We start from the raw sequence: 25,077 nt of genomic DNA, 5'->3' as shown, positions 1-25,077 counted from the left end.
CACTGCCAGCCATGCTTGTCCTAACGTAAGTCTTTTTATAAAGTGCTGGCACAGCATTAAAGACTCTTTTCCATATTACAGCCTTGTAGAAGAATGAGCATTAATCTGCTCAGTCATAAGGACAAACCATTTAAATTAATCACCTTCCTGTTTCACAGAAGGATTAGTTTTAAAATCAACCTGTAATTCTTTCTATTACTGTGTACAAATCTAATTGCCCACTTTGCAAGCAATATGAAAATACAGTTTCTCTCTTTCCAAAGGTTTATTTCTAGGAGAATTAAGGCATTTCAGCATTTGAATTCATACATTCTAGAATGTCAAGTTAATGTTTGCATAGAGAACAGTGATATGAAAATATAGTTTAAAAAGTGCATCTGCATTGAAAACATATGAACCCATAATGGCACACTGACATTGAAAGTGTCCATGCCATTAGCAGTGGTCATATCCTGAACCCTGGGGAACCAGCACAGGCTTTGGAGATCTAAAACATTTAAGGAGAAATGCAATAATGCCTTCTACAATTTCATCAAATTTCTAGTTTCAGGAAGGAATGGGGAAAAAACTGAGTACTGTACAAGATTACCTTAGACATTTCAAAAATCTGGTACCAAGACAGATTTTTCCTCACTGTTCAGAATTCCTTTATCACAGCCAATTCAGTTTTTCTACATACGGTCTGCCATTTTATATTCAATCCAAACTCAATCAAAGCTTTCGCAAACCTTGCAGCAATTACATTACAAAGAAAAAGAGAGTCTCCATGATTGTAGTGTTTGAAAAAATGTTTCTGCCATAAATTACAGAAATGAATGCTGGCAGACACTTTCCTGACTGCAGCTGCTAGCAGGAACCAGATCCAGAACTGCAGGATACAAAAACATTTTCGCCACACCCTTACTGGCTCATTTTCCTCAGAGAGCTTTCCTGTCACGAGAAAATCTGACTTCCAGTTGTGAAAAGCATCTTCACCTGAACAGGTTATAAACATCTTCTGAAAACTCACCCTGCAGCAGCTTTCTCTGCTCTACAAACTTAGTCCTCATCTTCCACTTATTTGGCCTTCACTGTGTGATGCAGTTATCACCCACATCTTGAGCGTATCTGTCTGAGATAGCAGTCCGCAAATCTTCAATCTCTTTGTGCAACTGTTTTACATCCTCCAGCTTCTTTGCTAGCGTGTCTGGTTTCAACACATCTATTTCTTGTTGAACAGAACAATGTACAGCTGTGAAATCAGAGAAAGGTTCTCAGATTAATTACAGTAATATTCCAATGAAAAATCAGCATTGGAATTTGGCATCTAATCCCTATAACAGTTATGAAGTTGGGGTTTCCCCCCTTTTTTTAAAAAAATGCAGTTTTTAAAACTGTTATTAATGATCATGGGGACCACCTCCAAGTAGTTCGGAGTTAGGTGGATAGTGCAGAATACCACAAATGTAACTATTACATCACAATCTTGCAACACTACACAAGGGAAAAATCTACGGAGATCCCCAAGAAGCAATCATGCTTAAATAAAGTGGAGGGAAGAGTTAAAAGATTTGATCAGTTAGATTTTACCTAACTTCCATAAGGTGCTATTAAAGAACATCGATTGGCAAGGTAGGACATAAGGGTGTCTCCATGGAGGGCAAGACCAGCAACTGAGAAAATGTATAACATAATCATGCAAGTGCAGTGACTAAAGAGATTTGAGTCAGATTATCAGGACCCAAGTAAGTCATGGGAGGAACTGCACAAGGGTGTCACTGGGTAGGTGGTGTCATGGTTTGCTGTGGACACCATGCTGAGAAAGCTACAAGGGTATTACAATCCCAAAGTATTACAAACATAACCTCTCACTATGGACATAAGCTCCCATGACTTACTGTGAATGCCTAACAGCAACGACAAATTGGGATCTTTCCCTTGAGCCCGCTGAGTAACCACACTGTAGACGGAGTGCAAGTCCTGTAGGCAGCTGGCTAGTTCACTATGTAGCTCTTGGGTCAGGCTGGCTGTTTCAGCTGACAGCAGCTGGCCCAGCTCCATCTGCCGGAGATGCTCCTGGAAAGTCAGGTTTTTTTCCATCAGTTCTTGGTTCTGGGCAGACAGCTGAAATTAGATGTAAAAAAAATCAGGGCTTTCAAAAATGATTCCTGGTTCTTCACTAGTCATGATTCCACAGCATGTTTGGGAACTTGGACATCAGAAAGTACATCTGTATCTTTTCCCTTTAGTTCTGAGATCACTCCTTAGCATAGTATAGGCTAACCATCACACTGCTGGGAGAATGAGAAGTTACATTTGCAGGAATGGGATATTTGGTTTTTACAAGGCAGGAAAAACACAGAGAAAACAGTGGTCTTTCAAAGAAAAGTGGAAATTATTGTAAGTATTCTGACAGGAGACATTCCTTGCTGCACAGAACAGAACTTGCAATTTGGAGACAGTTTAATTTGTCCTCTTTTCCCCACCCAAGAAGCAAATGCAATCTATTTTTGATTAGCAGAAGGGTAAATGAGGTCAAAGATACAAAAAATAAAATAAAATTATTATAATAGGAAAGTTAATCTAGCATACTTTTAATAATGCTCCTTACATACATTTCAGGGAAGAGGGAATTGGTATAGATTGTCCTAGCTTACAAAATGTAGGAGAATGAAGGAGTTACAGGTGCTTTGCATCTATTCTATGGATCTTTGAGATTGATTTATGTTTCACTTATTCAGACGGTTTCGGCACCAGACAGATGTTTGCAGTCCAACCCTTTGGCTCCCCCAAACTATATAGAGCAGCAGGAAAAAGCAAAATGTGGATTGTGCTATCCACTATCCAACGTCTGCTGGATTCAGCTGGAGAACCACATCTCCAGGAGATCAAAGAATCTCCACCCAGCTTTCTTTTACTATGTTGTTTGTATTATCAAAGAAGAAAATCTAGCAGCAAGATGGCACTAGATGTAAATCACATCTCATGACGATAACAAAATTGTGGAAACAAGCCTTAGCAGAACCATATCTTTACTTACAATAATGCAAAACACTGATAGTTTATGTGCTGGTCAAAAGACTTTGAATCATGGGACTAAATGCACTCTCCAAGTCTTATGTAATCCCTCTAAACTGTATACTTTTTTACTCTGAAGTGACAGAAACTATTTAACACATAGAGAGAAATAACATTCTTGTTAACTTAATTCTGTTTTAATTAAATTTAAATCAAATGGAGTTTTTCCTCTTTGCTTTACTTTCTTTTCATAGTATGGTCCCTAATATCCTACTCAAAGGCAAAGTGCAGGCATTAATTTGAGAAAAGATTATGCACTTCTAACTAATTAGGAGGAAAAGTTCAAATTGGGCTACAGATTTGAACTGAGGGAAAAATCAGATAGATAAGGACACACTACGCAAAAAGAAAAACTATAGTGGTAAACTAGTGTGAAGAATTAGACAATCTGATTATTGGAATTGTTAAACTGCCAACATTTTTTTTTAAAAAAAGCTACCTCTTTCACAGCTCTGCGTAGCTGCTGCAATGCATTTTCCTGCTTCAAGGCATCTGCTCTCAAAGCCTGGGCTGTACCATCATCCTGGGCAATCTGTTCCTCCAGATCCTGGAACACAAAATGAAGACAAATTGAGATTATGTTACTGGTTGTGTTTTGTTTCAATTAGAAGTTCACCTTTAATGCTTCAATAAGAAGCTCACCTTTATTTGTGAAGATAAATGATCCAGTTTCTTCTTCTGATTTTCCACAATCTAAAAAGAATTAAAATGATCAAATGTTCCCATACATCTTCCAGCAGATGTGCCTATTGTTGAAGGAATGTGATCACAAGCATTTGTACATTTGTGCATGATCTAGCCTAAAGAACTTGAAAAGTTTTACTCATGAGGACAATCCCACACACTCAAAATGCTAAGTAGCACAATTGATGGGTTCTTTCAGAGAAGATACTTTACTGCAAATCTGACCTATCCCATAAAATGCAGCCTTAGTTTAAAATCATATTTTCATCATAGAAAACAGATATAAACAATATTTATCCAAAGAGAAAGAACAAAACCCACATCAAATCTACATAATGCCTAGCTTTATGTTATTCTCCTAAAAATGTTCACCTCTCCAATAAATGTGCGTCATATGTGAATGCATATATATGTATCTGTATAAACATCCAGCAGAAGCTACACTAAAAAAGGCAGTTGAATAATAATTGAATTATTATTAAGATTGTCTTAAAATCAGGTTTTCTATAAAATTAATCCTTTGTGTTTAAATAGCAACAAAAAGACATATAGATATGCAGCAAGGAAAAGCAGTGGTGCACTGAGGAAGGGAAGGGAGAACAAAACTGGGTGAAGATGAGATAAAGAGAAGACCACCAAGAAACAGAAAAAAACCCTATTTATGGTTTTTTTAAAAGGGTTAAAATAAACTAGACCAGTGGTGGCGAACCTATGGCATGGGTGCCAGAGGTGGCACTCAGAGCCCTCTCTGTGGGCACGCGCACCGTCACCCCAGTCCTAGGCCTTCAGCTGGGTTTTATAAAACCTTTTCGCTTTAGGCCTCCGCTGCCTTGTGCAAAAAAAAAAAAAAAAAAGTTCAATCAGTCAATTTCAACTTCTCGCGGGGAAAAAAAGATCTTGCAAAGTTGGAATTGATTGATTGAACTTTTTAGTCCCACCCAGTCTGCCGTTACCTGCAGCCACACCCACCCAATGGGACATACCCAGCCAATGGGCCACACCCAGCCAATGGGCCACACCCACCTGGCACCCGACGATGCATAAGTGGGTTTTGGGTTATAGTTTGGGCACTTGGTCTCTAAAAGGTTCGCCATCACTGAAGTAGACAGATATTCCACTCAAGACCCTGGTTAATCTTCAAAGACAATGTGGAACCCAGGTACGCTTATTTTAAGTGAATGTGAGTATACATTTTGATCCTTTATGATATAAAACTTTGAATGGACCAAATACATCCCAGCCTGATCAATGAGTGTAATACAGAATATCGCTATAAAGAAGTGATCATAAAGAAGAAGTGGTGGTCTTCTACTCAATACATAGTAGATGCCCACCTAAGAGCTGCAATCTCATCTTTGGGGTTACCTTCCTGAGAAGATCACGCTCTTTGCGAAGAGCATCTTTCTCTTCTTTCTCTCTCTCTATCTCTCGGGCATAATCTTCTGGTACTGAGGGCTTCATCTGCTGCATTTTATCTTGTAAGCTGAGAAACAGGAAGTTTTCGTTAAATGAAATGAACTTTATAAACTCGTCCTTTGAAAGGGGGTTTCATAATTATGTCTCTAAACCAGACATGTCAAACACAAGGCCCGGGGGCCAGATGCGGCCGGCAAAGTGGTTTCATGTGGCCTTCGAAGACATCCTGCAAACAGTAAGCGAACGGTCCCCGCTGCCTTGGCCCAGGCCAGCCGGGAACCAATGTACAATTTTGTGGTGGCCATCTATGCTGAAACACATTCAGTCTTAGCTCCACAAGGCCGTCTGGAAACAGCAAGGAACCAGCCCTTGCCGCGTCGCCCCCGCCCCCTGGGTGCATGCTGGGGAGGTGTCACCCTTTGTGAGGAATGAAGAAATGCACCATCGCCTGGAAGTGGCCAGCAAATGGCCCTCGCCTACTTCACATATCCGGCTTGATGGGCTCTGCCCTGGTCCCACCCCCTTCTGCCAGAGACCCTCAGATCTGTCCCACTCCTGCCCAGGCCCCCACAGGCACCCTTGATGAGAATGATGTAGAGCTGGCCACGCCCACCCAGTAGGCCACACCCACTCCATCCACACCCACCCAGTAGGCCGCACCCACCCGAGGGCAACTGCAATGCTGATGCGGCCCTCAATGAAATTGAGTTTGACACCCCTGCTCTAAACAAATCAAAAACACTGCTCCATTCCAAAAACATGCACCAATACAAAGACACCCCAACGATTAAAGAGACTCTTCGGTCCTGATTCTGTGTATGTTGAACTTTCATATCTGTGAGAAATTGTCCAAAAGCTAACACTATCTTAAAGCTATGCCCATCCATTCTCACAATCAAGCCTAAGCAACAAGGCAGGCCCCCTTACCAGTGTTACCGAAATGCCCACTCTATTCAAGGAAAAGCATGGTGGAAGCAGGTAATAAAGATGCCATCAAAGCTTGATCCAGTTTGGTTGCTCCCCCCACCCCAAGCCAAATGCCCTGAGGCTGATTTTTGTTAAGATGCCTGAGAAAGAAGTGAGTCCTAAAAGCTGTAATAAATACAGTATTTTCCAAGGAGGGGCACCCAGTTGAAGAAAAAGCATGTGCTGGAAGGAGATAAATACCCTTCCCCAAACAGAGAAAGAACTCATATATAATACAGGTAGTTTTTGACTTATGACCATAATGGAGTCTAAAATTTCGGTTGTTAGGTGAAACATTTGTTAAATGAATGTTGCCCCATTTTACAACTCTTCTTGCCACAGTTTTTCAATGAATCACTACAGCTGGTAAGTTAGTAATAAGGTTGTTAAGTGAATCTGGTGATTATATAACCCCAGGACACTGCAACTGTCACAAATATCAGTCAGTTGCCAAGTGTCTGAATTTTGATCATGTGACCACGGGGGTGCTGCAATGGTCATAAGTGGTTGTAAGTGTGAAAAATTGTCATAGGTCACTTTTTTCAGTGCCGTTGTAACTTTGAACTGTCACTAAATGAACAGTTGTAAGCCAAGGACTACCTGTAATATCTTCTGGGACTGCTACTCCCAGGATCTTTTCTGAGTCCAAAGCCCACACACTTTTGACTTTATAGTCATTTTCTGCCTTCCTCTCTCTGGGGAGAGGAATCCATACAAAGTAGGACAAATTGTGAAATAAAGCGTCATGCCAAAACAATGCAAATTCTGCCCGTTTTGTACATAGGCCACGATGACACACAACTTATAAAAAGGATGGGAATTGTGCCACGCCATTCCCTTCGTCATTTTGATAAATCTGATGGGTTCTGTGAATGCCTCTGTCCAAGGACTATTCACTATAGATTCGTAAGGCATATATTTGCTTGTCACAATTGGCATTCAAGGCTCTTTTCTCCTCTCAGTACAATTCCCACCGCAAGAATCGGGATTGAAAGGAGCCATTTGGCCCGCTTAGTGCAGGAATCCCCATTAACAGATGAGCTGTTTAGGCTCTGCTTGCATAGATCCAATGAAATGGAGACAGCCATCTCTCTGGATAAGCAGTTCCACAGTTTAACAGCAACTACCATTAACAAACTTTTCTAAAATTCCAATGAATCTGCTTTCCCGTAACTTAAAAACCATCATCCCATATCCTACACTCTGGAATGAGAGAGAACAGCTCTTGATCTGCTTCCAAGTGAAGGAGTTTAAAGAATGCTACCACATCTTCTCTATCGTTTTTTCCTTAAGGCTTAAACATACTTCAGTCACTCTTCTTCACAGGATATTCTCCTGTCAGGAACCTCACTCTTCTTATTCCCACCTCTTTCCCTGTTACTTAGTCTCTCCTATATGGACCTGCTGTGCTTATTTGTAGGAAAGCTTTATTGCCAAGCAACACAATGTACTTCTAGATGATCCTGGAAGCCAACGCTCTTGTTTTCCCCCCCCCTTTCCTGGTGTTACCTGTGCACTGTGGAAAGCAGTTCCATTTCTTTGTGTTTTTGCACTCCTAGTTGTAGCTCCTTCTCTCGACAGTCAGTGCGAACATCTCTTAGCTCCCTTTCAAGAGTAGTCACTGTTTCTTGCAAAGTGCTAACTGTCTGCTGAGATTCTTTTAACTAAAATATTTGGGGGGGGGGGAGAGAACACACACATATATCAGACTTAAAAGGAACTCCTTCTAGCAATTGGTCTATTCACAAAGCTAACAGGTTTATTCTGTTCAAGCTTGCAGGTCTACGCTATCCAGCTACTCTTCAAAGCCAGCTGCATGCAGAAGGTGCCCTCTTACCTGTTGACTTTGTTTTCGATGATCCTCCAATACTGGGAAGTCAGCAATATAGCGTTCCAGAGTCTCAATTCTCTGCTGCTTCTCATGCTTTTGGTCCAATTCTTTTTGGCATTTCTTTTTCAGATACTCAATGTGCTTGTCTCTGGACTTGACCTGCAGGATAGAATATCAGAGGTAGGTTGCAGCCCTTTCTATTATTAATTTCAGATGCAAAAAGGCATTGCCCATAACTCAAAACTATTAAAGTACCTTATAGACCATTATGTAGAACAAAAGGAAGTGAACCCCTACGTTAAAAAATCATATTTTGCAGAAACATAGTTATGGAACTCGCTCTACATTTTACATTACATAAAGAGCAGAGATTTAGCTTTCTGCTAAAAACCTGAAGCATTGTAATACTCCAGTCTAACCTTAGTGCAATCATATTGGGAAAATGTTAATGCTTTATCTTTTGCTCCTTTCTTTTATTAGCTCCTAAAAATCATTTCCCATAGCACAGTGGTTCTCAACCTTTTTAATGCCGTGACCCCAACCAGTCGTAAGTCGAGGACTAAACCGGTCGTAAGTCAAGGACTAAACCGGTCGTAAGTCGAGGACTAAACCGATCGTAAGTCGAGGACTACCCAACCGGTCATAAGTCGAGGACTTTCCCTGCCCGGGAGCGCCGCGCATGCGTGGTTCCTCCCCCTGCGCCGGCCGAGGCATAACTGGCAAGCGGCAGAGACGGAGCAGGCCGACCACCAGCTGGCCCAGCCCAAGGGAGATAAGGCACCCGCCGGAAAAGGGGAAAAAAATGGCGGACAAAAAAAATGGCGGACAGCCTTGCTTGGCGACCCCCGTAAAATGGTCGATCGACCCCAAATGGGGTCCCGACCCACAGGTTGAGAACCACTGCCATAGCACTTCTCTATTATACAATAGGATGTGAAATGAATCAAAGCTTGAAGTGTGAATATTAGAAGAATCAAATATTACAACAAACAATTGCATTCCCATGTAAATAAGCAGCTAGTGGGAGGCCTGTTGGGGCTTCATCCAAAAAAGCCTACCCTTTCCTCTTGTTTCTTCAATTCTATTGTATGCTTCTGTATGGTCTCTTTGTGATTCTCCTGGATCTGTTTAATACCAGCTTCTGAGGCAGCCAGTTTCCTTTCCAATTCAATCTTTTCCTTATTGAGCGATTCTGTTTTTTCAGTAAACTGAGCCCGTAAAAATATATTCTCCCTCTGTAACTCCTGCAAAAGATATTAAATGAAATAGTAATAGCCAAAACATCTTCTAAAATCCATATTCATAATCATTGAGGAATTGTTTAAACAACTTTGAATGTGAGTTCAATAAATACTGGGGACAAGAAGAGAAACACATCCATAGTTGAAGGACAAACAAAATATCGGATTTTCCTGAATGCTCACCAGAAAATCAAGCAGGCTCCAATGCTTAGGGAACGAAACACCTGTACACTGTTTTAGAAAAAAGAGCACTCTACATCCCTGTCAGCAGATAACTTTTTTTTACAAATTTTTAGCCAATATTGCAGGAATTAAAGAGCGGCCCGGTGGCCTAGAGGTGAAGATGCTCGCCTCATACTTGGGAGGCTAAGAGTTCAATCCTAGGCAGTGGCAGATGTTTCTGTATCAAGGCACAAAGAGAAAATATCCACTGCGAACTCCGCATAAGTGTCAGGAAGGGCATCTGGCCAGTAAACCCTCAGCTCCATTCAGTCACCCTTACTCCACCCCAATAAAAGGGATTTTAAAAGAAAAAAATAATTGCAGAAATTAAAGATTCCTGAGGGAGCAGCTATAGATCATGTCTCTTCTTCACTCATGCCTCCTCCAACCTCACATTTAATTTAAAATTCTTTTCCCAATAGCCTATTTCAAGCACCACCAGTTATAAGGGTTACCTGCATTCGGAACAGATACGTATCTCCATAAGGAGCAAGATGGCCATAGAGGGCACTGTGGACTTGCATTTCACTTTCCTGTAGTTTCTGCTCCAGCTGGGAAATGTGCTGTCTCTGCCTATGAGAATAAACCCGTGCAGTATGTTAACACTGACAAAATTGAAAGTCTAAAAGGGAACGTATGAGAGCTTTCAGTAAAATAGTTAAATAGCATTTATTTTTTCATATTTGTAACAGAGCTGGAAATCAATACATGGATTCACAGAGTGATGTATGGGGGAAAGCTAACTGAGAAAGAGTTATCCACCTCCATAATTCCTCTCGTAAGTCAATAAAAGCCAATTAAATGCACTCAAGAGAAATCACAACTCGCCCTAGAAGCAAAAGCTTTGTTATCCTAGTTAAAAGACAAGCTACATCTTAGTGTAACCAGAAGAAGCCATGCATGTCCTTTTTAATTAATAGAGAGAAGGAAGAAAACCTGTCTTAAAAAGCAGTGTTCTTCCCCACTATGTCTTTGGCACAGCAAACACCAAAACTGTTTGGTGTTTGGGCAAAAATAGTCTTGAACCATTTTAATTTCTTCCATGGAAATAAACAGCATAAATTTAGCCACTCATAAGTAAGTTGAAGACTATTCAGTGAAGTGTATTGTGCCTAGGATTACAATGTTTGCTTTTCTATCAATATGAAATACAATCTAAACATTGTTACTTTTTAGTGAAAAAAAATCTAGAAAGTAAACTAATGTTTAATTTCTTACCTGTCAATGAGAATTTCTTTCTCCAGGAACAAATTTTCATTTGTGTTAGCAATGCCAATCCACTGAGCTGGATCAAGTGTGTGCAGTGAAGTACTATTCACCAAAGGATAGTAACACGTAGCTTTATTCTGCAGCTGGAATTATGATGTTCAGAGACAAGACATGAGATTCAATTCTCAAAGAGAAAGTCAGTGTTATATTTTTTTTTGGGGGGGGGGGAGAAAGGAAGGAAACAATATATATATTGTTCTCTCCTCCATGTGTTAAAACATGGAAATTCTTACTTCAGTCTATATCCAAACACCATCAGGCATATATTATCTCTCAGACATAATTTCATACCATTGTGTGCCACTATAAAGCACCAAACAATTACCTTGCATATCTAGAAAATAATGCATTTTTATGGCAGGGCTCCTTAAAACAAGTTAGTAAGTCACTCCGTTCAGAAAATAAAAGTCAACAGCAGCAACATTTAACTCAATAAAGCAATCCTGAACTCATTTGAACTACATCTAATTCTCAATAGTTTGGTTCTGGCTTATTAATGTTGCATCTGGCTGACATAAATAATATCATTAATATGGCTCTGGATCGATCACTGGATTTTGCAGGTGAATGTTCCTCCTAGCTGAATCTATCTATATATGAAGTTGGCTAAAGTAATTACTGTACAACACTGTAAAAGAAATCCATATCCAATTTGCAGTGATGCTCTCTTGATACTATTTTGTTTGTCAACATTTGAAGTGTTGTTGTTTTTTTCAACCAAGGGACAAGGAAAAAAACTTTCCAGCAATGTCATAATAGTTTTGGGAGTTATTTATAACAATTTTAATTTCTAGTCCATTCCCAATTTTTCTTTCAATTATTATACTTATCAATTTTGAGATTGCATTTTTTAAATTTGGTAGTATATACTTGTATTTTTCTTTTGTTGATTCGTGTTTAATGATATTTTATTGCCCATACTTATTACCTGCAACCTCTCCTTGAAAATGTGCCGTGCCACCATTTTTCAAAAGCCTATAAAGTTAAATCTACAGCATAGTAGTACTGTAATAGCCATTAAGTCCTCGTTTTCTTTCCTAAAGGTTTGATTCTGCAACAAAAGCACTTAGGGGATTATTTCTCCAGAGCATAATACTAGAATATTAGGCTTTTCAATTAAGATACTTCTAAGGATTTTCCTCCATCAGCATTTGCTCCCTTTGAATTATATGCAACAGCATTAGCTCTGGTCTACATACTCATGAGCCCTGGCAGAAAAGTTACAAGGAGAAAAGCTACACATGCAGACAGAGGTTAAAATAACTTACATGCATCTGTTCAAGTTGCAGTCGAACACAATCCAGATGTTGTTTCCAGGCACTGTGTGCACAATTCTCATGTGGATGTAGTGTACAAGTTTCCTGCTTTGATGTCTGAGATTGAGCAGCCAAAGGGCTGGAATACGTACTAGGAGCATTAAGTCCCAAGGATACTTGCTTTCCGCAGACTCTGTTGGAATCTGTTGAGGATTTAGTATTCTGCGGTATTTTATTGGATTCTTTTTCTACGCCAGCAACAGTGCTGTTTGAAGTGCCTGGAGTGTACATCTGGAGCTGGGACCAAGGACCAAGAGAATGCCTATCTAGAAAAGCAGAATGGGTGACTTCAGCATCTAGGCTGATAGGTTTCTGAACACATTCCACACCTGACTGACCAGAACTACGAAACAAGGACTGATTGCAACCATTTTCTGCCGAAGTCTGATTCAGACAAAGAGAATTCCAGTTGATCACCTGGGATTGCCTCAGAGTATCAGAGTCATAGCTGGACATCGGTCCTCCTGTGTCACCCAGTGAATTTGGCAGGGAGGAAGCCAAAATGGTCTGAGGAGTGCTTGATTCACTTGCTAGACAAGGTGATCTGTCCAGTGTGGAGGGCATGACATGAGCTGTAGGAATGGCCACCTGGGTTTTGATGGGTTGAAATGAAGAACCATAGTTGAGATTGCTAGATGCTAGAAAAGAAAAAAAAAACAATCCGGGAATTAAAAACAAAACTTTATAGATCAGCTGATAATTCATTGCTTTTGTATACATCGAGTATGTAGAAAATTGCTCAGAATAGATAATTACTGCTTATAGTAATTATAATAATGATAGTTAGCTTTCTTAATGTAGAATGTTATGACTAATAATAGAATCTAGATTAAAGGCAATCAGATTAAGCCTTTAAAATTAAATGAGACTTAGTAATCATGTAGCATTCTAGTTACTCATAAAAACACAAATTAAAGCTTTAGAAAATGTTAAAACTTACTTAGGAATCAGGAACTGAGATCTTAATTATATTCCCATCCACTGAATTGAAATCCTCATTTGTTTCAAATATATAAAGGAACAGGCTGCTATGCCAAGGAAGCAGTTAACTAGTTACTGTTATGAAAATGCAGTAAATGGTTCTATGTTGGCATCAGGCTCTTCTGAAAACAAGTGTATGTTTTTGCCAATCAAAAGGAGGAGCTGACTGCTGAAAATACTGACATGGAAATGCCAGAGCTAACTAAATGGACGTATGAACCTATTCTTAGTAACTCTCAGATTTCAATACAGGAAAAACAACAACAGCTATGCTAAACTGCAAGGAGCGTGGTGTTCTCACAGTATTTCCCTCTCACGAGGTTCACCACATGAATGTCAAATGTATATATAACACCAAATCAGATTATTAAGAATGCAAGTCGATTGTGAAGTTAACTTCAGATAAATTGCTAAAATCCATTTTAAAAATGTGAGAAAAATGGACTGATCAAAAATTTGACCAAGAAGGCAATGCAGAAAAGTAGCTTAGTGCTCTTTACATTTAAGTTAGAGAAAGACAGTTTGATCTAGTGGTTAAGATACTGGACTAAGAACATGGAAATCTGACTTTTAATCCTGCCACACAAGCCAAGTGGCTGATCTTGGATCAGTCATTCCCTCTCAGCCCCAGGAAGAAGGCAATGGCAAACCATTTCTGGAAAAAAAATTGTCAAGAAAACTGCATGAACTTGACTGTGTCAATTCCAGGAGTCAATTCTAATTTGAAAGGAAAAACAAGCAAATTGGGGAGGGGGGGGGGAGAACGCTAAATAATACTTCCTAGGAAGAATATCCCTGGCACTAAGTAGTACTTGCTCCTTAATGTCTAATAGGTGTCTAATAGTAGTTGGAGAAAGGTATCCAAATATTTTAAAAACCGAAAACTGTCAGGCTAGCACATGCAGAAGGAGACAATGCTTTAGAGACTTAGTTGTACACATGAAATTAAACTGCCCTTCAGAGCTCCATGCCTTAATAATATATGGAGGAGACAGAATTGTGAGGATGAATCTCCGAATGTGATCCACCTAACTCAGACTTGTCAAACACAAGGCCCGGGGGCCAGATGTGGTCCACGAAGCCATCCTGGAAACAGTGAGGGAATGGCCCCCGCTGCCTTGGCCCTGGCCCAGGCCGGCCGGGAGCCAATGTACAATTTTGTGGTAACCATCTCTGCTGAAATGCATTCAATCTTAGCTCCACAAGGCTGTCTGGAAACAGCCCCTGCCACGTTGGCCCCGCCCCCTGGGTGCATGCTGAGGAGGTGTCACCCTTTGTGAGGAATGAAGAAATGCCCCATCACCTGGAAGTGGCCAGCAAATGGCCCTCACCTACTTCACATATCCAGCTTGATGGGCTCCGGGGAAGGGGTTTCGGCAGGCTCTTCCAGTGGACCATGCCTTGGCACTTGCTCCGGTCCCACCCCCTTCTGCCAGAGACCCTCAGATCTGTCCCACTCCTGCCCAGGACCCCACAGGCACCCTTGACGCAAACGATGTAGAGCTGGCCACGCCTGCCCAGCAGGCCACACCCACTCCATCCACACCCACCCAGTAAGCCACACCCACCCTGGCCACAGCCCCCCGGCCCCCCAAGGACAACTGCAATGCTGATGCGGCCCTCAATGAAATTGAGTTTGACACCCCTGACCTAACTGATCAGACTAATCTGTAGTAACCTGCACAAACTGTTGGGGCTGTTCTTCAATTTATAGGTCTTCACTGAGTGCATTATTTATCTCAAGATTTTTACAATTCCATCCAATAAGGGGAGTAAAATAAATTAAAGGGATTCTAAGAATTAAAGGGATTAAAGTGAAATTTTACCATCGTTATTGCTTGATGAGGGAACTCCAATAAATGTTCCTCCAGAGGCAGCCATTCTCGATTTGTGATAAAAAGTTCTCTCTAGAACCATAGATTGATCTGGAATTTTCAGATTGGAACCTAGGGAGTTGAACGTAAGAGCAACAATATAACACTTGGATAAATATAAAAAGCTAACACTCTTCCTGAGTCAAACTTCAATTCTGGTAACTGTTTCATGGATTTCTGTTTGGATCAGTTCTTCAAAGCTATGATGCAACCAGACCAAGGTAGGGGCAGCTGAATCAAAGCTCTCCAACTGGTCTGAAACCTTCCCAAAATCTCATGTATGTCCGGAAGACACTTTGACCAGAATGCTTTTATTAATGTGCAGAACTCAAGAAGTCTTCAGAAAGGCCATGTATCAGCTGACTTCTGAATTAAATTCTGGTCTGCTACTCCACAACAGAATTTGTGGATGATAAACCCTGGCTCATAATTTTGCAATCACATTAACAGATAATAGCAAAACATGTCAATATGCAATAGCAAACATCATGAGCCAAGGTATTTGTTTAGTGTCCTATTTTTAAAAAATGGTTAAAATTGTGTCACTTCATAAAGACCAACAGATTTATTGTATCATTATCACAGCTTTTTTCCTCCCAATGCAATTTACTCAGTATTACACCTTGTGGCAACACTTTTGGATTCTTTCCCTATTATTCAGCTAATTATATACAGACTACTTATTTCTCTCAACTAAGGATGAATCTTTCATGAATCTGACAACATAGACCTAATCCATGAAAGGAAGAAATGAGTAAATATTGCTTGTATATTATCTATATAATTGCCAGAAAAAATTGTTTTCTTCTATTCTTGTTTGACCCTGCAATTCTGTCCAAACCTAGCTGGAATTAAATCCTACTGAACTTGAAAAAACATTTTTTATTATTATTAAATTTGTTTGCTGCCCATTTCACTCTGGGCAACTTTGGGCGGCTTATTGGCTGTGTTCATACAACACATTGATCCAATTACTGAGTTCACATTTGTACAATACAGTAAACTAGCATTTCTCAAGTGTGCTTCTAGGGATCTCTAAGATCCTTTCAGGGGGTCTGCGAAGTCAAAAACATATTTTAACATTGGTTTAATTTCTAATAAAGTGCATACAGATAGATAGATATAAGCTACCTAAATAAAACTCTTTTTGGTGATTTTTTTAAGAATGTAAATTGGGTCCTGAAACGAAATTTTTTGAGAACCACTGGACTAAACATCAAATAACCAAAGTACTTTTATTGCCACCATCAACAAAAAATAACGAAGCTTATCTCCTACAGTGTTATATTAATTATCACATGCTGTGTGAACCTAGCCACTGAATAATTCATGTTTCATAATACATGCTTGTTATTTGGAGTATCTTCTACGGCCCCAGAAAAAGTTGTGTGGTGGGTGGGGAGGGGAGACCAGAGCAATAGGATGATTGTGGGGAGAATAACTATAAGGATTTGGTTTGTGAAAGGAAAATAGTATACAAACGTATGGCCATATTTTTAGCTCTTTTTATGTGTTTTATTTTGTGCTCCAGCCAGAGTTCACTGGAATTGGATGGCCTATACATTTAAATACAATAAAATAAATACAGGTAGACCTCAACTTACAACTATTCGTTTAGTGACCATTCAAAGTAACAATGGCCCTGAAAAAAAGTGGCTTATGACCATTTTTCACACTTACAACTGTTGCAGCATCCCCACGGTGATATGATCAAAATTCAGACGGTTGGCAACTGGCATGTACATCATCATCATCATCATCATCATAATAATGATGATGATGATGTTGGAAGGGACCTTGGAGGTCTTCTAGTCCAACCCCCTGCTCAGGCAGGAAACCCTACACCATTTCGGACAAATGGCTGTCCAGTTTCTTCTTAAAAACTTCCAGTGTTGGAGCATTCACCACTTCTGGAGGCACGTTGTTCCATTGGTTAATTGTTCTAACAGGAAGTTTCTCCTTAGTTCTAGGTTGCTTCTCTCCTTGATTAGTTTCCATCCGTTGCTTCTTGTCCTGCCTTCAGGCGCCTTGGAAAATAGCTTGACTCCCTCTTTTTTGGGGCAGCCCCTGAGATATTGGAGCACTGCTATCATGTCCCCCCTTGTCCTTCTCTTCGTTAAACTAGACAGACCCAATTCCAGCAACCGTTCCTTATATGTTTTAGCCTCCAATCCCCTAATCATCTTTGTTGCTCTTCTCTGTACTCTTTCTAGAGTCTCAACTTTTTTACATCGTGGTGACCAAAGCTGGATGCAGTATTCCAAGTGTGGCCTTACCAAGGCATTGTAAAGTGGTATGAACACTTCATGTGATCTTGCTTCTATCCCTCTGTTAATGCAGCCTACTTATGACAGTTGCAGTGTCCCGGGCTCATGTGATCACCTTTTGTGACCTTCTGAGGAGCAAAAATCAATGGGGAAGCCAGATTCACTTAACAACCCGGCAACTAACTTAACATCAGCAGTGATTCAGTTAACAACTGTAGGAAGAAAGATCATAAAACAGGGCAAAACTCACTTAACTGTCTCCCTTAACCACAGAAATTCTGAGCTTAATTGTGGTCATAAGGATAAATCAGGGGTCTTCAAACTTGGCCCTTTTATGACGTGTGGACTTCAACTCCCAGAATTCCTCAGCCAGGCAAGCTGGCTGACGAATTCTGGGAGTTGAAGTCCACACGTCATATAAGGGCCAAGTTTGAAGACCCCTGGTATAAATCATTCGTTCCTGTCATTGTTATACCAGGAGTAGCTCTCCAACGAGCTTGATGGCCCAAAGTTGGGGGCAGACTACATGTGTGTGTGTGTATGGTGTGTGTGTGTTGTGTGCTTCCCCAAGGCAACCTGTTGCGTTGGGGAGAAGAGGACCCCCTTCTAGCACCAGCTCTGCGCATGCTCCAAACTAAGCAGCTTTCCCCAACCTGGAGCCCTTTTGACCCATCAGACTCCCGTCACCTCCAGCCTGAAAGCCCAGGCTAGGAAAGATGGGCACTGTAGTTCGCGCCGCCCCCCAAGAAAAAAAAATATGGATGTCAATTCCAGAAGCACTGAGGGGAGCAAAACGAGAAACTCTTCAGGGCTGCAACTTTTAAACCAGAAGGAGAAGATAATTTTTGAGCATTACCTCCGAGGGACCCTCGCGCCTCCACTCAAGAGAACTTTAAATGGAGACTAGCGACCACCGCCAGCGAAATACAGCGCGGGCTTTAAGCCTGCCCGGACCCGTGGCCACCGCGCATGCGCGGCAACCGTTGCCAGCAGGAGGTTACGACATCCTTGGCGCGCGAGGGCCATTAACAGCTCGCGGCGTCTCTTTATTGGCCTTCAGCTTCAGATTAGAACTGGCTGCGGTCGTCCAATGGAAACTCTCTTCAGTCATTAGCCCCGCCCCCCCCGCCCCAATTCAAATTGAGAGCGGAAGAAAATTGTTCCCTGCCGCTGTCCGTAGGAAGAGTGTAAGTCCTGTAAGAACCGGCCGAAGTTGTTTAGGTCAGGGCTCCCCAACCTTAGCAACTTTAAGACCTGTGGACTTCAACTCCCAGAATTCCCCAGCCAGCATGGCTGGCTGGGGAATTCTGGGAGTTGAAGTCCACAGGTCTTAAAGTTGCCAAGGTTGAGGACCCCTGGTTTAGGTGGTGATGCTGCTCTCTTAGGGCGGGGTGGGATGGTACATATGACCGAGAGCCTGTTGCTTGATGAATTTCGCTCTCCTCTAACAGCGTCATCAATTTTTTGCCGGACAAAAGGCAGAAAAGCTAAATCTTTTTTTTTAATTATAGGAGGTTCAAATGCACAAGTTAAAAAGGGGCAGTGGGGTGACAAGGACAAGCATAAGAGGGTTTTGGGGGTGGAAGGAGGTCTACAGATGAGTGATTCCATTAATCTGAAGAATTATTAGGCTTTTATTCTGCCTGTCTATAGAATAAAATAGAATAAAAACTTTACTGTACCTTTAAATGTACATTAATCAGCATACATTAAAATGAAATTTCGTTGCATTCAGCTCTCCAAAAATATGCATATACACATACACACATATGACACAGAAACATCACAGTCTAGTTTGAATGTATACATATACATGGGGGGGGGGGGGATCCTGCAAATTTACAAAACGGATGGCATAAGGATCAAAGCTGTTACAGAATCTAGTAGACCTGCTAGAAATACTTTGAAACCTCCTCCCAGAGGGCAGCAACAGAAACAGACCATGAAGTGGCTGTGTGGAGTCTCTAACAATATTTTGAGCTCTAAGCACATAGTGCTTATAAGCTGTATCCTGAATAAGCTTCCTATAATCTCAGCTGTCCTTATCATTCTCTATATGGACCTTCTATCTGAGGCAATATTGCTACCAAATCAAACATTGATGCAGTTTGTTAAAACACTCTAAATCATGCCTCTGTAAAAAGTGGCCATGACAGAAGGAGAAAGATGTGCTATCCTCAACTGACACAAGAAATGCAAAGGCAGGTTTGATAATGTATGAAGAGACCAAGTTAGATTGTTAGTTATCTGCACCTCCAGGTACTATTGACCACCAAATACTATTGACCACCTTCAAAGTGGACTATGATTATGCTGGCTCTTTCTAAAATCAACAATGATCTTTTATTAACATTCAAAACCAGGTTATTTTTATATTAATTTACATACATGCATACAGTATATACATGACCTATATAGTATATATGTATGTTAACTCAAGGTGGCAAACATGCCTAATGCTCCTGCTTCCTATTTTCTTCACAACAACCCTCTGAGGTGGGTTGGGCTGAGAGAGAAGGCCTGGCCCAAAGTCACTAGTTGGCTTTCATGTCTAATGCAGGACTAGATCTCAAAGTTCCCTGGTTTTTAAGTCAGCACCTCCACCACCACACCCAATTGGCTCCCTAAAATTAGATAAAGGAAAAATGTGGTTGACTAGACTTGACCCACTGCAAATCAAGCATTTCTACCCATTATTTCTACCAGAAATATACAATACATCCATACTAGGCTGTGTTCACACAACATACTTAACTTATTCAAACTTAACATGACATATTGAATATGTGTCAGTGAGGGTTCCAGAAAGTAAGTTTGAGTAGACTCTAGGTTTTAATTTTTATTATTCTTTCCCTCATGTCACAGTATCATCAACAGTCCCGCAAGGGAGATAGGGCGGTATATAAATTTAATAAATAAAAAAAATAAAAATAAAATAACAGGGTCTCGACTGCAGCAAACGTATCATTTTGCCTTGCACATTTATCTGAATTTCTCTGTCTCCAAAACTAAAAACAAATGGTATAGAAGAATGTTCATCTGTGTTTCAATGCTTATAAGACATCTCATGGTTCACAGCTGTGTTGTTTTCCAATTCTATTAGTAAAAACAAAACAGCTCTACTTATTTCAATAAAAGCATTGATTTTGATGATGTGTTAATTTCATAGGTGGTCATCATACTTCCTGCATTTTTTGGCAGCAGTTTAGAAATAAAAAATAGCCTTTTTTTACTTGCTAATGCCTGTAACAACTGAGCACCGTTGAATCCAGGATCACATTAGGTTGATGGGTCGTTCACAACACATTTGTATTTCCGTTGGCAGCATGTGATTTTTTAATGATTAAAGGTATTCATTATGACTGGCCACAAACACGGTCCAAAAATAGAAAGAGCTCCACTGTTAATGTGTTATTAGGAGATGCTTGGTTTGGTCAAACCATAACATTCATGCTTTAGGAAGTTGATTCAAATTGTTTGGAATTAGAATTTGAAAAGGCAAGTGTGTGCAGATGCATTAAGGTGAGCACAGATTCTGAAACTATAAAACCAGGGGTCTTGAAACTTGGCCCTTTTATGACTGTGGACCAACTCCCAGAATTCCTCAGCCAGCAGGCCTGGCTGAGGAATTTTGGGAGTTGAAGTCCACAAGTCATAAAAGGGCCAGGTTTGAAGACCCCTGCTATAAAAACCCCTTGGATTCTAACTCTAGTCCCAAATCAGGAGTTTTCAGCTATGACAAGAGGCACTGTAGTATTCGGACTAGCGGTTGCTCCCATGGGCTGAATCCTGATGTTGGCTGCTACTGTAACCCCACAGTGGTGTGAATTCTCCCAAAGACCTGGTTTCCCTCAAGATGTCTCTTTCAGTGATGGCCTGTGGGAGAGCTACATAGAAATGACCACCATACAAGTCAAAAAATGCCAACCTATCCCAGAGGAAATGGCCATTTCTTGGCGGTTTCATATGATGAGGACTTTGACTCTTCTTTCAGTACTGGTTGGCTTCCTGGGTTATGTTCTTACTTGGGAGTCCGCTGGTGGTCTCAACAGCCAAACTACTGCCTTAGAAGAAGTTCTGGGCTTTTACTCATGCTTTCTGGAGTCTTGTATCTCTGGATTACATCTTACATAGCATACAAAGCTCTAGCAAACAGTACCAATCCTCAGAGCCCGACCAAGGACAGCTCTCGTCTTGGAACATGTCTTTATTTAGGGTGGACCGGAGGATCAGCAGAGACCTTGGCTGGCACATGTCTGATGGCCACCAGAGACCGCAACAATAGGTTACAGGCTCTGCCTTTGCCATATATTATAGATCAGGGATCTTCAAACTTGGCCCTTTTATGACTTGTGGACTTCAACTCCCAGAATTCCTCAGCCAGGCATGCTGGATGAGGAATTCTGGGAGCTGAAGTCCACAAGTCATAAAAGGGCCAAGTTTGAACACCCCTGATCTAAAGGACTGAGGTTCATTACCCTCTATACATCTAAGAATAAGTTAGCATCTCATAAATTAGTATATCTCAACATTAGTAACTTTAAGGTGGGTGGACTTCCTTCTTTAAAACATGTTTCTACAATATCCTATACTTGTTGAGTTTTGGGATGAAGTAGTAGATTATATAAATATGATTGTGCGACCAAAGCTAAAATATTCAGATAAGGTTTTTGCTTTACTCTTGAATTACATACCTAGTACATGGAATTTGGCAACTGGACAATGTAAATGGATTGTCAGTGCCTTTACTTTGGCTAAAAAAACTGATGTTCCACCATTGGAAAGATAAACGTATGGCTTCATTTATTGAGTGGATTGAGAAGACCTGATCCAATTTGCCACTTAAAAGCAGATTGTCTACAGATGTAGACTGTATATGAACAAGTACAAAGAAATATGGGGCTTATTTATACAAAATATATTAGGTTAAAATGGTAATCATATATGTTAGAAGTATATACCGGTATTAGATAAGCATATATAGAATTGTAACCATTTACTGATATAATGACATGTCATACTATGTTTTTTTAATTTGTTACATTTCTTTTTTTGTTAAAGCACTTTTTGTTTCTTCTTCTTTTTGACATCGTACATATTTCCATCATTACCTTGGTGTTTTTCTCTTTCTCTTTCCTTTTATTGTTAGGAATTAAAAGTTGTAAAAATAAAAAAGACGTGTGGACTTCACTCTTCACACAGCAGGCTAGATGGGGAATTCTGGAAGTCCACATCTTAAAGTTGGCAAGTTTGAAAAACACAGATATAATAGATGCAAACCAGACACTTATCCAATTTGCACAAATTCATGTTAGCAAATGAGGCCTTGCAACAGTCTCTTTTTTTGATGGTGTGTATGTAAACTCAGGTCAGCCATATCTCATTTGGAAGAGAAACAAAGCAGACATTCCAATATGGAAACAAACCATGAACGGAACTTTCCAGAGCTTAAGCTTCAGCTTCACTGCAAATGATTTGACTAAAGCTAACTGGAGAGGTCATGGCAAAAATGAGTTTCAAAGGAACTTTGCTGCTATGCTGGGTGTGATGGTTCAGAATCCAAAGAGAAGAATGGTACATATTTATGGCATGCACCAAATAAAAGAAACAACTTTACAGTACAATGCATTCAATGTACTGAATGCACTCAAAAATGCAATGCACCTTGCACCACATGAGATATATATAGGGGGAGGGGGTAAATCAACAACAACTCTTTTTTTTCTACATTGAAGGCACAGAACACCCGAACAGATCCAGAAAAAAGTGATCAAATTTCCTTTTAAAAAATGTATGGAGAGAGAAAAAGAAATAGCTTCTTTTAAAAGCAGATTCAATTTGTATTATAATTCATTTTAAAAAAGAGACTCTGGAGGGCTGAGCATTTTTCAATAACTACAAAGATTTTTTAAAAAAAATCAAAATGTGAATATTTTTAAAAGTTAACCATTTTGAATTAACAAACCACATTTCTTCTTGCCTACTGAGCCCTGGAGACGCAGTGCTTAGAATGCCCACAGCTTGGAGTTCAATCCTGATCGGGCTCAAGGTTGACTCAGCCTTCCAACCTTCCAAGGACAATAAACGAGGATCCAGTTTGTTGGGGGTAATATACTGACATTTGTAAACCACTTAGGCCAGGGGTCTTCAAACTTGGCCCTTTCCTGGCTGAGGAATTCTGGGAGTTGAAGTCCACAAGTCATAAAAGGGCCAAGTTTGAAGACCCCTGACTTAGGCAGTGCTGTAAAGCACTATGGGGCAGTATGTAAGTCTAAGTGCTATTATTGCTATTCATTCTGTTGTATTGCAGCTGGGTTGCTGGCAAATGGTCATTTGAAAATAAAAATAAGGAAAAAAATCATAAACTAACTTTAGAAACATATTCTAAAATTTATTTATATAACTCATTTCTTACATGTTTACAGCATCCAGCTTCTAATGCAAGCTGGTTTTTCAATATAAACTATCATCATTGAAAACCACAAACTGTGGTTTGGTCAGATGTCTCTCAGGTGCTAAATATACTCAAAGGAACGTTTCATCTTAAAAGATGTTGGAGGAAATGGCTGTTTTGAAGAAATCTGAAGGGCACAAAGTCTGTGCTAGTCAATGCCAGCTCTTTCCCAGATGCTTAGTCACCAAAAGCCACTTTCTTCCTCATCGGTCTTCTATTTTGCAGTCAGGAACTCTCCGTTGCTACATAAAAAGCCCACAATCTTTCTCAGTTGCCACCATTTTTGTAATCCATCTCTCTAAAATGAGAGAATCATTTGGAGCCATTGTTGCTGTCTGGATAAAACTTATGGACCAACCCAACTGTAATCTCAATGCCTTCTGAGGAGGACGCTTGTCGTAAAACATTCCTATCCAAAATTCTGAAATGACAAAACCGCACCTCTGTCTGATGCTGTGTATGTGGAGCTGGGGAAAGTATATTTTAGCTCAGAGGGCAGAGTTCTCACAGATGCAATGGATCTGAAGCTGCCTCCAAACTGAGGTCAAAACTTGAATCTATTGCGCCATTGTCTTGGTTCAATTTTTTAGCCCACCACATCTGTATTTCCTGGTATAACTCCTGATGTTGTTCTTTCCAGCTCCTGAATTTCTCAGAGTTCAGTTCGGTGTCCTCGAGTAGAATGTCAAGTAATTGGAGCTCAGCAGTTTTGGCCTGGGGAAGGAAAGGAATGTTCTAAGGCTGGTGCATGACTTGCTTTCACAAGGACAACGGAGGCCAGAATAGCACAAGCATTTGGAGCGGCTTTTAAATGGATTTGCTAGATCCCTTTAGAGAGAGACAAGGGCCCACCACCATTACAAAGTTGTCACAAAATATTTTGGTCCCTTGAGCAGCAAAACACCGATATATTAATAACCTTCCAGTTACAAACCGTTGTCCCTTGAGGTAAATATCGATTTTATTCACTGTATTTCTAATGCATCAGAGAGCCAAAGGCATCTGGCCAGATTCCGAAAGGATTTAAACTACTGAAATTTTCTGAAGTTTTAAAAGGAAAAATAAATAATAATAATAATAATGATAAAGTTGGAAGGGACCTCGGAGGTCATCTAGTCCAACCTCCTGCTCAGGCAGGAAACCCTATACCATTTCGGACAAATGGCTGCCCAGTTTCTTCTTAAAAACTTCCAGTGTTGGTGCATTCACTGCTTCTGGAGGCAGGTTGTTCCACTGGTTAATTGTTCTAACTGTCAGGAAGTTTCTCCTTAGTTCTAGGTTGCTTCTCTCCTTGGTTAGTTTCCACCTGTTGCTTCTTCTCCTGCCTTCAGGCGCTTTGGAGAATAGCCAGGAAACATAAAATCCACTGTTCCAGAGTGGATCGTTCTCTTACATTATTAAGCCTTAGAAATACATAAAAGGGGACTGTCTTTCCCTAGAGTAAAAAGACATTATTATGGGAATCAGGTATGTCTAAGCCCACACAGTTGAGGAAGTTT

General features: G+C 40.4%; 2 protein-coding genes across 2 annotated transcripts in view; both read right to left on the bottom strand.

The window, feature by feature from the left end:
• Positions 1–250: 250 nt before the first annotated feature.
• On the bottom strand, positions 251–18,082 carry CEP85 (centrosomal protein 85). The gene is made up of 13 exons (XM_015825068.1): positions 17,981–18,082; positions 14,810–14,929; positions 11,955–12,640; positions 10,636–10,769; positions 9,873–9,990; positions 9,013–9,198; positions 7,961–8,113; positions 7,633–7,787; positions 5,107–5,224; positions 3,700–3,750; positions 3,497–3,604; positions 1,878–2,103; positions 251–1,231 (listed from the first exon to the last, which is right to left on the bottom strand). Exons 2-13 carry the CDS (start codon positions 14,898–14,900, stop codon positions 1,068–1,070), a joined length of 2,190 nt encoding a protein of 729 aa, XP_015680554.1. The 5' UTR covers positions 14,901–14,929; positions 17,981–18,082; the 3' UTR covers positions 251–1,067.
• A 5,429-nt stretch (positions 18,083–23,511) lies between these two features.
• CNKSR1 (connector enhancer of kinase suppressor of Ras 1) overlaps positions 23,512–25,077 on the bottom strand; it is a 28,112-nt gene continuing 26,546 nt past the window's right edge. The window contains exon 21 of the mRNA XM_029285928.1: positions 23,512–24,292. Within this exon, the coding sequence (XP_029141761.1) occupies positions 24,083–24,292 (210 nt within the window). The 3' untranslated portion in view covers positions 23,512–24,082. The remainder of the gene's footprint in view (positions 24,293–25,077) is intronic.

The sequence above is a fragment of the Protobothrops mucrosquamatus genome, unplaced genomic scaffold (assembly GCF_001527695.2).
Source record: "Protobothrops mucrosquamatus isolate PMUCROS unplaced genomic scaffold, P.Mucros_1.0 scaffold_197, whole genome shotgun sequence".
Taxonomy (NCBI): domain Eukaryota; kingdom Metazoa; phylum Chordata; class Lepidosauria; order Squamata; family Viperidae; genus Protobothrops; species Protobothrops mucrosquamatus.
The sequence above is the reverse complement of the archived record's forward strand: the minus strand, read 5'-3'. Positions and strand labels throughout refer to the sequence as shown.

Excerpts from the sequence above, each read along its gene's own strand:
- CEP85 (XM_015825068.1), bottom strand. The coding sequence starts at position 14,900 with ATGGTTCTAGAGAGAACTTTTTATCACAAATCGAGAATGGCTGCCTCT. Across the intron at positions 9,991-10,635 it reads AAAGAAATTCTCATTGACAG|GCAGAGACAGCACATTTCCC; the intron begins GTAAGAAATTAA and ends TTATTCTCATAG. Across the intron at positions 3,605-3,699 it reads ATTTATCTTCACAAATAAAG|GATCTGGAGGAACAGATTGC; the intron begins GTGAGCTTCTTA and ends TTTGTGTTCCAG.